This window comes from Lactuca sativa, chromosome 8, assembly GCF_002870075.4.
Source record: "Lactuca sativa cultivar Salinas chromosome 8, Lsat_Salinas_v11, whole genome shotgun sequence".
Taxonomy (NCBI): Eukaryota; Viridiplantae; Streptophyta; class Magnoliopsida; order Asterales; family Asteraceae; genus Lactuca; species Lactuca sativa.
The window spans coordinates 228,849,664-228,865,953 of NC_056630.2; the positions used below are offsets into that span (position 1 = coordinate 228,849,664).

The 16,290-nt window shown below is 38.8% G+C and overlaps 1 protein-coding gene across 1 annotated transcript; it reads right to left on the bottom strand.

The window, feature by feature from the left end:
- Positions 1-1,396: 1,396 nt before the first annotated feature.
- LOC122195682 (maturase K-like) lies at positions 1,397-2,307 on the bottom strand. Its single transcript, XM_042897730.2, is given in 1 exon segment — positions 1,397-2,307. A coding segment is annotated over 1 exon segment (621 nt). The 5' UTR covers positions 2,018-2,307.
- Between the last annotated feature and the right edge of the window lie 13,983 nt (positions 2,308-16,290).

Genomic DNA, 16,290 nt, shown 5'->3' on the forward strand with positions numbered 1-16,290 from the left:
TGAAAAAAGTTTAACATCCTGAACGAACTTCTTTCCTTAAACCCTCGTAAGGTATCTCTATCACTCGTTACGCCGAATCAATCAACAAGCAACCATAATTTTCTAACTTCAACGCTTCAGGCAGGTGGCCTAGCTAACACATCAAGGACTTACACCATATACTTAGTGCCCCTAATAGATGTGGAATTAGACTTTCTCTCTTCTATTTTTTTTAGATGGATATCAAACTCCTTGGATTCAAAAAATGTGGGAATAAAGAGTATTAACAGAAAATATTTCATCTTTCCTTGATGCGGCAATAAATAGTCCTGACTTTCCTGAAAGCTTACTAAGGTGGGACACCTGATTCTGAGTCTCATAGCCATACGAGAGCTTGGAATTACACCCTAGAAGGAGTTAGTCAAAGCCTTCCTTTCGCCCTCGCTTTCCTTCATCTCATGCATCTGGGGAAGGAAGCGAAGCTGTTTAAGTAAGAGTTAGCGCCTATGGAAAAGATATTTTAATCGCTTTGTGGCGGGATAAGCTGTGATCTTATTCCTAACTTGGGATATTAAGTAAAATAACATCACTCTTTGGCAAAGCATGAATTAGCCTTCGAGTTGTGGCTTCTTGTTCATCTTTCACTATCTGACCTTTCATTTCAGGTTCTCTTCTAAAAAGTGTATTCCTACCCTTTCCCCTTTCTGTCAATGTTGCCAATTCCCAAAAGACTAATGTACCCTCGTGTATACCGACCTGCAAAACCAATGACTCTTCAGGTTAGGTTCTCTTTCAACATAGATATCCCGATAACCATGGATCAACTTCGTTCCATGTAACAGAAAGAAAATGAAATCTTCCTCTTAGGGCGTTCGATTCCGCGAAATGGCGACCCGTTTTGCCGGACTTTCCACAACTAGTTAGCCGCCGCCGGCTATGCCAAAGAAATTCAAGACCCAATCAGTAGACATTAGCAGTAGAAGGGAATCGGGAAGTCTTGCTTCGACCATTATAATATAATCTTTATTTGAAATTTAGGTTGAAAGATTTCCAATCTTTTACAAAATCCCCAGAACACGTGCTAGGCGTCCAGACCCACTACGCCCGAGCCACCTCCCCGTCACACTTGCTATACCCACTAAGGCTTCATCCCACTTCATCCTACCAACTATACCTGATATAAAGCCGCTCTATAACAATTCAAGACAACAAGAAAGCAAGAAAAGGATAGCGATCGATTTGGGAGCGTCACGGGGGAGGAAGATCGAAAGGTAACCTATGAGACCGGGGAGTTATGCTTTTTCTCCCGCCTCAGCTTCGCGGATGGGAGGAGTGCGAGAGCGATGCCCAGTCGAGGTTCGTCCATGCCCAATCCCAATGGACAAACCTTAGCCCCTAGCACTGTAATCCACCCTACCTAGTCCCTGAAAGCCGAAAAAGAAGAACTGGCATTCTTTGAATTTGAAGTAATCAGACTATCTCAATTATGACACTCATGGAGAAAGAATCTTAATAAATGCAAAGAGGAAGCATCTTTTATCCAATAGCGAAGAGCTTGAACCAAGATTTCCAGATGGGCTGGGTAAGGTATTAGTATATGTAATACATAATTTAAATGTGAAAAGTTGTCCTCTAAAAAAGAAAATATTGAATGAATTGATCGTAAATTATCGAATTTGACTACCCCTTTCCTTTCTAGGTAACATATTAATCGCAGAGACAATGGAATTTCCATAATGATTGAAGAGACCTCGGACATTACTTGCGAATAAAAATTCTTGTTGTGCCCCAAAAATGGAGTCTGTTTAGAATTATTAACCGAAAGAATCAAATGATTCTGTTGATACATTCGATTGATTAAACGTTTCACAATTAGTAAGCTGGATTTATTATCATAACCTGCATTTTCCAACAAAATCGATCAAGTTAAACCATGATCATGAGCAAGTACATAAATATACTCCTGAAAGATAAGTGGATATAAGAAGTGGTGTTGTTGAGATCTATCTAGCCCTAAATAGCTTTGGAATTTCTCCATTTGAAATTCTATTTAAATGAAAGGTAGAGGATTTTTGGGGTTATCAAATGATACATAGTGCGATACAGTCAAAACAAGGTATTATAGTACAAACCGAATAGATACCTCGGATACAGATAAACTTATCAACAGATTCTCTAGCCTCTCTTTTTCCATTTCAATTTCAATATTTATGTTCGTTTTCGTTATAGGATAACAAGATGATTAGAAATCCTTTACTTTTTTTCAACCCAATCTCTCTTTTGATTTGGGAAATTTTTTATCAATATACTGTTTCTTATACACACACATCTCCATTATGGAATGGAGAATGGTAACATTTAGGATTCATTAAAAAATCAAGAATACATTCCTGGGAGAATGCCTTCCCGTATTGGGAACTAATATTTTTTTTAACGTCTAATTAGATTGGGTAATGATTCAAATTAAGAATGGAAGCTCGTTGCTTTTTCTTTCCCTATAATCAAAATGAAATTAATTGAAGCCGCGGGACCCTATCAGAGTAGGAGTTCCCATCCGTCGAGGCCTCGTTTTACCCACCCTTGGGACTGGAACTAATTGGTTGCTTGTTGTGACAGCCAAGGTCTGAACATTGTCCCACTTCCCTCATCGGGTTCCTCTATGTTCATCATGGGTTTGTTGGGATGAACGTGGCTTGTTCATTCACTTGTTCATGAACTCGCAGCTTCGCCAGAAGCTACGAAGGGGGGCCTCGGCCCGGGAAGGGGAAAGTGGTCGAGTGATCAAAAGCGACAGACTGTAAATCTGTTGAAGTTTTTCTACGTAGGTTCGAATCCTGCCTCTCCCACTTGTTTGTTGTAGACGGATTGCCTATTAGTCAATTTTGACTGGAAAAAGACTTGAAACCCCATACCCCAGGTATGAATGGAAAACGACATCTTTATTGGTTTTATTGGTTCTACTTCCTATTTTTTATGAAGAGAATGAATCTTTTTATCGAAGGATCAGAAAAAGAAGGGTCTAGATCTCCTGCGGGAACGATTTGGGAGAGCCATAACCAAAAATAGTGGTATTTGCTAGCAACAACATAATGGAGGCAGCCGCACTCTTGGGAAATCGGGGGTTTTGTCGAGGAATCGGTGTCGTGGTGGTGCTACGAGATGGGGATTTATTGTATAGAAGAATGGATCTGCGGACCGGCACTCAGCCCTTCCCCCCCTTACTCCAAGAGCCGAAAGTAAGATGATGAGAGGTCGCTCCTGATTCTGAGTAGCTTTATCGAGATCAGAAGCAAATTGTGCAAAAGCTTCTAATTCTGCGAATTGTGCCAGTTCCAATTTTAATTTACCGGCTACTTGTTTCATAGCTTTAATTTGAGCTGCAGACCCCACTCTGGAAACAGAGATCCCCACATTAATAGCGGGTCGGATTCCAGCATTGAATAGATCAGTAGATAAGAATATTTAAAATAAAATGTACCCTTAGATTCGGATGTTACAAGTCTCCCCCACTTGAATAAGACTTCGTCCTTAAAGTCCGCTGCTGCAAATAACTTCCGATAGTGCTCCCTCATATCCTCCCCAGGCTCCCAAATCCACTCTAAACCCCTTGGTGCTTCTATTACACCTTAACTAAGCCCTCCACCTTGTTGTGCAAGGGATTATTCTTTTTCTCAACGATAACGATCGGTCTCTCTACATAGTTCAGACGCTTATTGACCTGAATATCATCCAAAGGAACCATTGTGGAAGCATTAGCTTCACACTTTCATAACTAATAGACATGGAATGTGTTTTGGATCTGGTTGAGCAGATCTGAACACCCAACCGGTACACAACCTTGCCCACCCGGGCGATAATCCTGAAGGGACCAATATATCGGAGGCCCAACTTTCCCCGCTTCCAGAATCGGATGACACATTTCCATGGAGACACCTTCAGAAGCACATAACCTCCCACCAGGAACTCGAGGTCTTTTCGTCGCCGGTCAACAGAAATCTTCTGGTGATTTTGCACGGTCAACGGCCGACCGCAAACCAATTGAATTAACTCGGTGGTCTTGAGTACTACCTCAGTACTCCCCATCATCTGACGTATGACCTCTCCCTAACACACCAGGGTCCAAAACTTCCTCTCATAACTTATTCTGAAGAGAGGTCGATTAATCCTTGTATGATAGCTATTGTTGTATGAGAACTCGGCTAAAGGAAGATAAGTATCCTAACTCCATCCAAAATTAAGAACACACGCCCAGACCATATCCTCGAGCATCTGAATAGTCCTCTCACTTTGTCCGTCGATCTGGGGGAGATATGTTCTACTGAAATGTAGCTAAGTACCCAAAACCTCATGTAATTTCCATCAAACCTGGAGGTGAAGCGAACATCTCGATCTGAAACCACCAAACCTAGCACCTCGTGCCGAACCACCACCTCCCGGATGTAAATTTCGACCAGCTTCTCAGTAGATATACTCTTAGCGATCGGTATGAAATGAACACTCTTCCTCAATCTATCAACGATGAACTAGATAGAGTCAATCCCACGTGTCGTCCTCGGTAACTTCGTGATAAAATCCATGGTGATCTCCTCTCATTTCCACACGGGAATAGGTAATGGTTGCATCTTGCCATGGGGTCTCTCATGTTTGGCCTTGACTTTCCGAAAAGTCAATCACTGCTTCGCAAAACATGCTACATCCTTGTTCATACAGGGCCACCAATAACTCAACCTCAAATCCCTATGCATCTTCGTGGCCCCCAGATGGATCTAGAACTTTGATTTATAAGCCTCCTCCATTAGTGTCTGTCTAAGTTGACCAGCAACCAGGACCCAAACCTTACCACACTGAGTTGGTAATCCGCGAATATCCTTGACAAATAAAGGAATTTAACCCTTGATTTGCTCATTGTTCAAATTTTCCTTATTCAACCCTTCTACCCGAGCTTTCTTGATAATATCTAACAGAGGAGAAACAATAACCATCCTCAAACATAAATCTCTGATATGCGTACTCACGGCCTAACGACTCAAGCAGTCTTCCACAACACTAGCCTTCCCTGGGCAATACAAAATCTCATAGTCATAGTCCTTCACCACTTCCAACCACCTTTTTTGCCCCATATTAAGATTCAAATGATCTATCATGTATCTTAGGCTCTTGTGGTTAGTATAGATAATGCACTTGACCCGATACAAGTAATGCCTCCAAATCTTCAGGGAAAAAACCACAACCCCAACTCCAGATCGTGTGTATGGTAATTTGCCACATAAGGCTTCAGTTGTCGCAAAGCGTAAGCAATCATGTGATCTCTTTGCATTAGCACTACACCTAATCCCGAAATCGATGTGCCATAATAGACCACGAAATCATCCGTGTCCTCAGGAAGAGTGAGAATTGGAGCCTTGCACAATCTGTTTCTCAGCTTCTCGAAAGTTACCTACTTATCAGTCCCCCATCAGAAAGTGACACTCTTCTTCATCAAGCAGGTCAATGGCACTACAATCTAGGAGAAGTTCGGGATAAATCTCCGATAATAATCTACCAGGCCAAGAAAACTACGATTATCAGATGGCGTCCTCGGAACCTCGCACATCATCACCACCCCAATCTTGTCTGAATTGATCAATATACGTTTTTGGTTAACGATGTGCCCCAAGAACTGCACCTCGTGTAACCAGACCTCGCACTTAGAGAATTTGACATAAAGCCTCTCCCTCCTTAGGGTCTCCAATACCTCCCGTAAATGATCCTCGTGTTGTTCCTTGGTCTTGGAGTAGACCAGAATATCGTCAATAAACATGATCACCAACTAATGCAACATAGTTCTACACACCCAGTTCATCAGATCCATGAACGTTGCTGGTGCGTTCGTGAGCCCGAATGGTATCACCACAAACTCGTAATGACCATAACAAGTCCTAAAGGTTGTCTTATGCACATCCTCGTCTCTGAATCTCATCTGATGGTAACCCAATCATAAATCAATCTTAGAGAACCAATATGCACCGTGATGTTGGTCAAATATATCGTTGATCCTCAGGAACGAATAAAGGTTCTTCATCGTTAACTTATTTAACTCCTGATAGTCAATGCACATCCTGTGTGAACCGTCCTTCTTTTTCACGAACAGGATCGATGCTCCTCATGGCGAATTACTCGTTCTGATAAAACCCTTGTCTAGCAGCTCCTGCAGCTGTGTAGACAACTCCTGGATCTCCGGAGGTTCTAAACGATACGGTGCCATGACTATCGGAGCCACTCCGGGAACCTAATCAATCCAGAACTCGACCTGCATCTTGGAGGGGTACTCTAGGTAAGTCCTTAAGAAGCACATCGGGAAACTCCTGTACAATGGGTACATCACCCACGGCTGTCGTTCCCTCAACTCGAGTATCCATCACATAGGCCCAAAATGCATAACAACCCTTCTAGAGATATCTCCTAGTTCTCACATCTGAATAGAGAGTCGATCCACGTTGAACACCCTCGCCATGAATAACCAGTTATACCCTACTTGGGATTCAACCCTCACTAACTAGTTCTCACAATCAATCATGGCCTCATTGGGGCCAACCAATCCATCCCCACAATAACCTTCGACCCTCGCAGAGGAATTGAAACCAAATGAATCGAATAACTCTTGCTCAACATGTAGAGAACACATCCTCGATGAACCCTTGAAAAACTCACAAAATGATCACCCATGATCTCCAACTCCAATGGATAATCCAAAATCTCAGGAGCATCACTAAACTTCTTGTTATGCGCACGAGATACAAAAGATCGGGTAGCACCCAAATTGAATAGAACATGAGAAATCATACCATTGACTAACAAATTTTGTATACATGATCAGATAAAACATAAACATAAATGAGCAAAGCAATAAAATATATGATAAAGATACATACCCGTAACCACATCTAATGCTGCTCGAGCCTCATCAGTAGTCAATTGGAATTCCCTACTCTTCACCTCAGGTGCCTCCGCCTTGCCCTGGCGGCCATCAGTAATCCTCAAGCTGGATGGTTCACGCTCATCCACTGCTCCTCCCATCAGCCTCAAATAATTAGCCTTTTTAAGTTTAGTCTGATTGCAATGAAAGAAAATTAGTGCACTCGAGGGCAATCACTACTCAAATGCCCAGTCTGTCCACATCTAAAATAACCTGATCCCGCTACTCGACATGCCCCACTGTGCGGTTTTCCGAACTTGCCACAACAGATCAAGCCCTACTAGCCACTAGGCTGTGAATCAGATACCTTGGGCCTCTTCACCTAACCCATTGCTGTCTGAACCTGCTTCGGCTTGCGCTTCGTGTCACACCCTGTAACCGATGGCGGAAACGTTCCGGGGCGGAGGACGTCATGTATAGCATCACAACCAATGAATAATAGCAATCATAGTAACACAACCAATAGTTTTGCATTAAAAAAAACTTAAAAACTCGTAATGCTTCAGTTCCTCGAAAATCCAGCAAGTACCTGTCCACTGATTTCCTGAGAATACAAGCAGTTTGAAAAATATCAGCATAAAGCTGGTGAGTTCATAAGCAGTAATTTGTAATGAAAACTTGTTGATGAGCGAGCCAAAATGATTATGTAGTTTCAAGGAAATCCGATATTTTCTTTAGTGAAAAACGTAGTGAGATCGATTTCGTATACAACCATGAATGTTTGTTTCTGAAAATTGTAGAGATATGCAAAATACTACTTCATGTGGCTAGCTAAAGCTAATCATGAAGTATGGGTATTTAAATGTAAAACCGTAGCATAAATGATTCGGTTTTGAAAAAAAACTGGCTCGTCCAGTATGCATAATGTGTTTAGTTCTATTTGGTATAAATAAAACTACTGAAGAAAACCAGGTTGGTAAACTATCGTTGATTTATACATAATGTGAGTCGTATAACTATGCTTGATATGACTAGTGACCTTTCCAACGTTCTTCAGGAGTTGATGCTAAATGACATTTGTACATCTCAAGCGTGCCTGCCTAGCTGTAGCTAGCAGTCCAGATGTGGGATTGTCAGTCCCGAATAGATCTATTGACAAATCTCACGCTCTCCCTCCAGGAGACTCTGGTTATACAGTGGTAGGATTTATCCCTGTACACCTAAGGGTACAGTAGTGAAGTATCACCTCATAGTATCGTACAATCTAGTTTACACGTAATGCAGTAGCGTTCTACCGTAGTGAAAATCCGAATGTATACCGCGTATAGTGATAAGTTACAGTTATGAAAATCATGATAAAATAGTGATATAAACTGTAAACGGTTTCTGTTCCGGTGCATATGTTTAGTAGAGAAAGTTTCTACGCTTGATAAATTTTTAGAGAAATCCCAAACTATATACCCATTATAGTTTGCATGTATAACGTAGCGAATAGCGTATCCATAAAAACTATGCAATTTTAGCGAAAACGTCCCTTATGCTCGACATAGTATAAAACGGAAATAAAGTATGAAATTTGCATAAGTTTTATGTATATTTCAGAAAACATTTATGTTTAGCTTATAAGAAAACATTTATGTTTAGCTTGTATTCCCCCTCTGAAAACCTTAAAAATGCGGAAAAATGTAGGGGTATGAACTCACAGTTGTTGCGTCGAGTTGTTGACTGAAAAGAAGGTTCCCGAGTTGTTGCACGTGACACTTAACGAAATCCTATTATCAAATAAATACGTATATGTATCTAAATTAGCGATTTTGATAAATAAAGTGTCATAAGAACACTTGAATTCGGTTGAGGAATGTTACCAAGAATTGCTTGAATCGAAGAAATGGGTTTTCAGCCTTAGAACTCGAGTTTACGGTCTCTGAAGATGGGTTTACGGTTTCTGAAATGAGTTTACGGTTTCAGCAGGTGGCTGAGTTTACGGCCGTAAACTCAAGAACTGAGTTTACGATCTTTGAAGCTCGGACCGTAAACTCGAAAAACGAGGTTTTGAATGCAGATTTCGATGCGAGAAGTGATTCCAGACGCTCCAAAGTGCTCCAAAAGGTGTTCTCCGACGTTTCCTGAAGTCTAAAAGCGTGTTTGTGAGTTTACGGTTGAAGAACTTAGAGAGAGAAGAGGAGAGAATGTGGGAAGAAAATGTTCTAAGGAGAGTGGGGGTATCGTATTTATAAGGTGACAAATGGGGTCCACTCGTCACTGACCGTAAACAGGGTTTACGGTCGTAAACTAGTTTACGGCCGTAAACACATTTACGATCGTAATCCCATTTAGACCAAAAATGTTTGATTTTTGATTCCGAATCATAAATATTTAAATTAAATATAACTAGATTATTTTAATAAACCAAAGAGTTTGACAGAAAAGTTAACAAATTTTGAATTTTTATTAACAGAATCGCGTAACGGAAACGGGATAAGTTTCGAGTTGTCACACTTCGCTCGAAGCTCCAACTCAATTTCTCATTCTCGGGCTCTAGTAATCATCTCATTTAGGGTCTTGCACCCTGAAAAGCTCATGAACACTCTTATATCATCTATCAACATATCATGATATCTCGTCTTCTTCATTTCTTTATCTGCAACATATTATAGAACCAACAAACACCTCTCTCAGAATTTAGCAGTGATCCCCACCACAATCTCAATAGTCTGGCGAAGGTCCTAGAAATCCCTCTCCATCTACTGCACCTCAATAGTCGGTTCAAATTCCTCCTAGTATCTAGTCATAAAATCTTTCTAAGTAATGGCCACCATAGTCGTAGATCCAAATGCACGATTGACCTCCTCGCATTAGTAACAGGATCTATCTCTCAAAAGGCAGGATGCAAACCCCACCTTCGCCCTCTCAGGGTAGAAGCTCGTACGTTGAGAATTCTCCATGTCAACAATCCATCGACGGCTAGCAATGAGGTCCTTAGCCCCAATGAACTCTGGAGCTCCACAGGCCTTCAACTCCTTGAAAGATGGATTCCGCGCTCCTAACTTTCCTGGCACGATCTCCACCCAAAAGGCTCCAAGACACTCATCCAAAATCTCCATAATCCCCTCCTTTATGGTACCGAAAAACACAAGGGTTGCCTCTATAATACCACGAGTAATCTCTGATGTGATAAACTCGCAAAGCTGCTCATCAATCGGCTCTGCACCAGAGCCAGAACTAGAACCAAAAGCTGCTCCTCGAGTAATATCTGATGTGATAAACTCAAGGGAACTCCCACTCTACAGGATCCTTAGAACTTCCAAGACCATCCTTGAGTCGAGTATAGATCCTTTGTTTTCAGTAGTACGGGCCCAATACTACCATCCATACCTATCTGGAATTTCCTCAAGAACCATCACGAATCCTGTAAGTCACCCTACTAAACACATAAACACACAATCCCTATGCTAAGCAACATACAAATCCTACTTGGGCACTCCCTACGCTCTCCTAGGAATCCTCTACTCACCGCCCTAGAAAACTATGAACCGCAACCAACACTGTTGGTTTCCTTATGCATGCAAATTATACATAAAATGGGACCAAATTGACTATCGAATCAATGATTCTACCCTAAGCCCACAACCAAACAAGGAATAGGAAATAAGGCTAAACCAATCATTCTAGGGCTATATGATCCTAGTCGTATACAATTTTTAAAGCATACACTTAGCAATTAACTGAGCCGATATAACTCCCAAACAATACATAACATCCAATCCCTATAGCTTATAAGGCATCACAAAAATCATGCAATTCTAGCATACGACTCTTGAAGGTATCCTTAGCCATACTCTAGCATGAAACTCACATAACATGGATACTAGTCATAATACATTGGTATGAGTATTTTGGGAATTACTTAGGGGCTTTTTGGCAAAATATGAATATTTAAGATCTGAATTTTTAAGAGGTCTACATTTCTAAGAGGGTCTGATTTTTTAAGATATGAATTATCAAATATTGTTTCGTTGGAACATCTGAATTATTGTGATGAATTATGAAAATGACCATTTTACCCTTTTATATTATTTTTTGTTGAATAATAATAAAAGAAATGTAAACACTATATAAAATCCAAATTAACATAAATCAAATTTATATTCAATAATTTGTAATGATCTTTTGAGATAAATTTACAAAAATAACAATCATTTTCTTTATGTCCCAAGGATTTCAAAGTTAAAATATAACATACTTGACATTGAAGGTTAAAAATTTTCCCACCGACTTTTGAGCTTTGATCTTTTAAGATGGGGTATACTTTAGTTTGGGTTTTGAGTCTTCAATATATATATATATATATATATATATATATATATATATATATATATATATATATATATATATATATATATATATATATATATATATATCCAAATGTTTGAGACATAAATGACAACCAACTTTGACAACTTCCGAAAAATAAGCTTGCAAAATCTTCATCCATTTCACCTAAATACCCAATAAAAAAATATATCATTTATTAACACTCTATGTATAAAAAACTGCTTTTATGTCATACAAAATCAAATTTTTAACATAAAATGCATTACAAAACATACCACACAACACACATGGGGTAAGGGGTCGCAACAACCTGAGACCATGGTTCCAAACGAAGATGAAAGCCATGATATGAAAAGCTTTTAACAACATCTAACCTTAATGGATCCTATATAAAAGAAGTATCAAGTGTTAACAAAACACCATTAAAAGAAAACTTTATCACCTTCCTAATTTGTGTTTATCAATACAAACCTCATCAAACTACTTGACATGAACATCATAGATGTTGGGTTGTTGTTATATTTGTGCAAATGCTTCACATATAGGCCTTCCGTTAAAAAAATTTCATCCAACATAGATTTTGAACAGAATGTACTCCAATTTAGGAAATAAAATAATAATTATCCCCAAAATCAAACCAGGTATACTGATAAAGTGGTCAGACCATATGAATCATGGCCAGCCGATAATCGAATTCAGGGAAAAAAAAAAGAACAAATCAATGTATAAAAATCGATTTTCATGAGAAAAAGAAAAGTAAAGGTTACCTGCAATCCCAGATCAGAGTCGCTGGCGGAGGCAGCGAAACTGGCGGCGACATATTTATCGGAGAAGGGTGTAAGGATTGACGGGGGAACTAGGTGGAGCTGGCTCAAGGGTTGGCGACGGCGGTGACCTGGAGGGACATGGTCGAAGATGTGAACAATATGGAGAACTTGAGAAGGCGGATGAAGCAAGTGATGCGGAGGAGAAGAGGGAAAGCATGTTTAGGTCGGGGCATATTAGGAAGTGTGTCAAACAAAAAAAATTCAGACTTAGGTTTACTTCTGATTCGCTCAGATCTCTTTTTGCAGTTTAGATGATAAATTAAGTTGCAACCAAACGATATGAATGTTATAAATTCAGACGTGTCTCTTTTTAAGAGGCATTAAGACCCAAACAAACAGCGCCTTACTTAAGCTCGGATGATTGCACGCATCATCTCCATTTTCTTAGTAAAACCTTTTTAGAAACTCATTTTTCTTTTGAAAACATTATCAATTCCTCATTTTGAGTTCTGACACACTTGAGAATGTTCCTGAATCCCTCAAACCTAGGTTTTGATACCAACTTGTAACATTCCAAAAATAGTGATAAATTGTTTATTTTAACAATCATCAATTCATAAATCAGGTGTCTCAAAATTAATCTCAATACATTGTATCAAAATCATCAGAGTAAAATAGTCATAAATGTGGAATCACGAGAGGGATGTTGTGTGATCATGCCATGCCCTTCCTTTTCAAACTGGTAGTACCTAAAAATATTAAACTACAAAACCTTAAGCACAGAGCTTAGTGAGTTTCCCAAAATACCACACACCATACTAATCAATGCGCCCAACCCTAGGGTATATACCAACCAACATTTTAGTCCTGGGCCCATCCCTAGGGTATATTTCAACCCAAGCATATAATAATAGGCCCAACCCTGGGGTATATTTCAACCCACACATACCATAATGGGCCCATCCCTAGGGTATTATTTCAACCCAATCATTCTTGCCAGAGTCACAAAGACAACTAGCATTCTACATAAGACAATTATATGGGCCAACATTGGTCCCTTCAACCCACAAGTACAATGAGAAGACTCACCTCTCAGATGATAATCAACTACTACCACTCTCGCTGTTGAGAATTCAAATGCTATACACCACCTAGATAGCCATACAAGCTAAACTCTTAACTCTCCTACCAAAACTAGGAGTTTGACCAAAAGTAATCTTAAACCAAAAGTCAACAGTCCAAGTTAAGTTTAACTTACTTGCCACATTGTGGATATACTTGACCACATAACAACCCACAAATGACACTACAGACGCTAAGTACCCAGTCGCCACATCGTGGCAACCTAGGGCCACATCGTGGGCACTAGGTTCAAAACACTTTAATGGATTAACCGTTTCCTTCGATTCCAAGAGCTCCAATGCTTAGATCTGGTCGGTTATATGGTCTAGATGGATAAAGTTTCCAACTTTATCCCTTATGACTCTTAAATAGATCAAGATCTTAAACCTTAGGTCCAATAAAGGCAAAACATGACATGGCCATAATCATTAAGCACTTAATCTCGAAAATTCTAATTCCATCAACTCCAAAAGAGTTTCCAACAGAAAAAATAACCTAAAAGTTGGTGCTTTACAGACATGAAGGTCTAATGCATTGTCTGAGCTCATATTAGGAAAAAAATGAGGATTATGACCAAAATCCCATGCATGGTTCAATCAATCAACCATACTTCATATCCAAACCATTAATTACTCCAAATAACCCATAGATTCATAAGGTTGCAACCTTTATCGGATCTCACCATCCCAACTAACAAGAAAAAGAAGAGAATGGGAAAACACTCAATATTTAGCAACCAAGCAACATAAAGTTGCATTCTTGGACAGTTACAAAGGTCCAGAAACGTGATAAGAAGAGAAATAGGGACTTGCTTGTTGATCCTTGGCATACTCCTTCTTTCTCTTTCCTTCAAAATCCCCCAAAAACACCAAAGTAAGCTTCAATAATGGATGAAAAGGAATTAGGGTTTCTTCAGAGCTAAGGAGGGTCGTGGGGGCTGAGGATGAACAAACACTAGCTTCCTCATTCCTTTAAATAGGCTTCAAAATCTGGAAAATTAGTGTTTAAGTCACCAAAAGCGGACACGTCGTGGCCTATGCCTACCATACCGTTGCAAATCTAAAGAACTCGCGACCAAAAATGCCTCGCCATGCCGTGGCGATCCTTCCCCGTGTTGCGGCGACTGTCAAAAGCCAAACTTTAATAAAATAAAATGTACCTTTAGATTCAGATGTTACATTTATGTGTGATTTCAATGGTGAAATTTGTATGTGTGAAGTTAGGGTTTGAAGCCCCAAACAATCAATTATTTTAATCGATGCATTAGATGTTAAATTATGATGAATTAAGTAGTATGAGATGCTTAGTTCATTGATTGTACTGAATTTAGAAGTAGAGACTGAAATGTTAGAATTATGATCTATTAAGTGATCATTTTGACATTTAGAAGTAGATAAGATCTTAATAAGCTAAGACAAGTTTTAAGGAACTTTATATGTTGTGTGAATAGGCCTTGATCAAGAGTATAAACTAAGATAGATCAACAGAAGAAAGGAACCAAGAAGGGTATTAGTCATCACTAACTAATATGGTGAGTTATAACTCTCACTCTTTTTTTTTTTTGTTATATATATATATATATATATATATATATATATATATATATATATATATATATATATATATATATATATATATATGTATATGTTGTATGTGAGAGTCATGTATCTAAGCTTGATAAAGAGAAAGAAAGAAGAGGATTATATGTACTATAATCCTATGTAAGATTATGTACTTGTGGTCATACACTTAAGATCATGTATCTGAGGATGTGTGTGTAGCCAAGCTATGTAAAGATATATAGAGAAAGAACAAAAGTGTTATGAGGATTACCCTTTACTGTAGATAAAGAAAGAATGTGATTTTATGTATTATAATCCTATGTATGACTAGATGATGAGAAGTGTTATTTGTAGATACCTAAGAGATTCAGATAGAGATAGAGAATGTTTATACGTAGTATAATCAAATATGTGTGTAGCTATGTCTAGACATGGATGGTATTGTGTAGAATACCTTTATGTTAATAAACATAGATGAAGAATATGCACTTAATGAGTTAAGTCCTAAACGTTTATTAGAAGATCTCTTAAAGACAGAAAGATATATAATTTCCATGGGACATATGTTATGTGATGAGTCGTATAATAAATAGAGCGATGTAAAGAAAGATGGATCTTTCGAGGGTAGGAGATAGATGTTCCTTTGGGGACAAGTGATAGGGATTCCTTCGGGAATAAAAAGTAAAGTTTCCTTTGAGAATATAGAGAATGATTCCTATAGGAATGTGATAATGGTTCATTAGGGAACATAGACATATGATCCATTTAGGGATGTAGATAGATGATTCCTACGGGAATTAAAGATTGTGTATGTTTAGAAAAGATAGATAAAAGGTTCCACAAGTGGAATAAGGTAATGGCGTTCTTTCAAGAAGTTAGAGATAATTTGTGAGGGATAAAGAGTAAGGAATCCGTGAAGGGATTCAAGACAGAAAGAGAAGGACAAAGGATTCGTGAGCGATCAAGAAGAGAAGTATAAGATTAAGCAATAAGAGCAAGAGAAGAGTATACATATATTATAGAAAAGAGTAGAGGAAAGAGGAGATGAGATAGAGTATGGAGGGAGATGGGAAGATTAAGAGTAGAGAATAGAAGAGACAGAGGTTAAGCAACGATACAATATGTGGAGAGCATGAGATCAAATTGTTAAGAGGCAAAAAAGATAAAAGAGATAGATGAGTGGGAAGAATAGCAGTATGTGCTATTGGAGAAGAAAAGTAGAGTGTAGAGTGTGAGAATGAGAGAGTAGAATGCTAAGGTATCATAAGATATAAAAGAAAAGAGATAAATGTGATGATAAGAAAGATTGGCAGTCTATGCCATGAGAATAAGCGTTTAAAATTTAGAGCATGAGATAAACGAGATCAAGAAAGGATAGAATATGAAAGATGGAATGAGTAGATGAACATGAACATAGAAAGAATAGAACTCACCGGATATTTTTGTTTTATGTTGTAGATATATTTCATGTTTTGTAGGTTCATGTTACATCAACCGTGGTTCTAGAACGGAAGACATGAGTACAAGGACTTAGACAAGGTTGTTATCTTAGTTGTATTTCCTTATTGTTCTTTTATGTTGATAATTTATTGTGAATCCGTGATTGTTGTCTAAGATATAAAATGTTTTT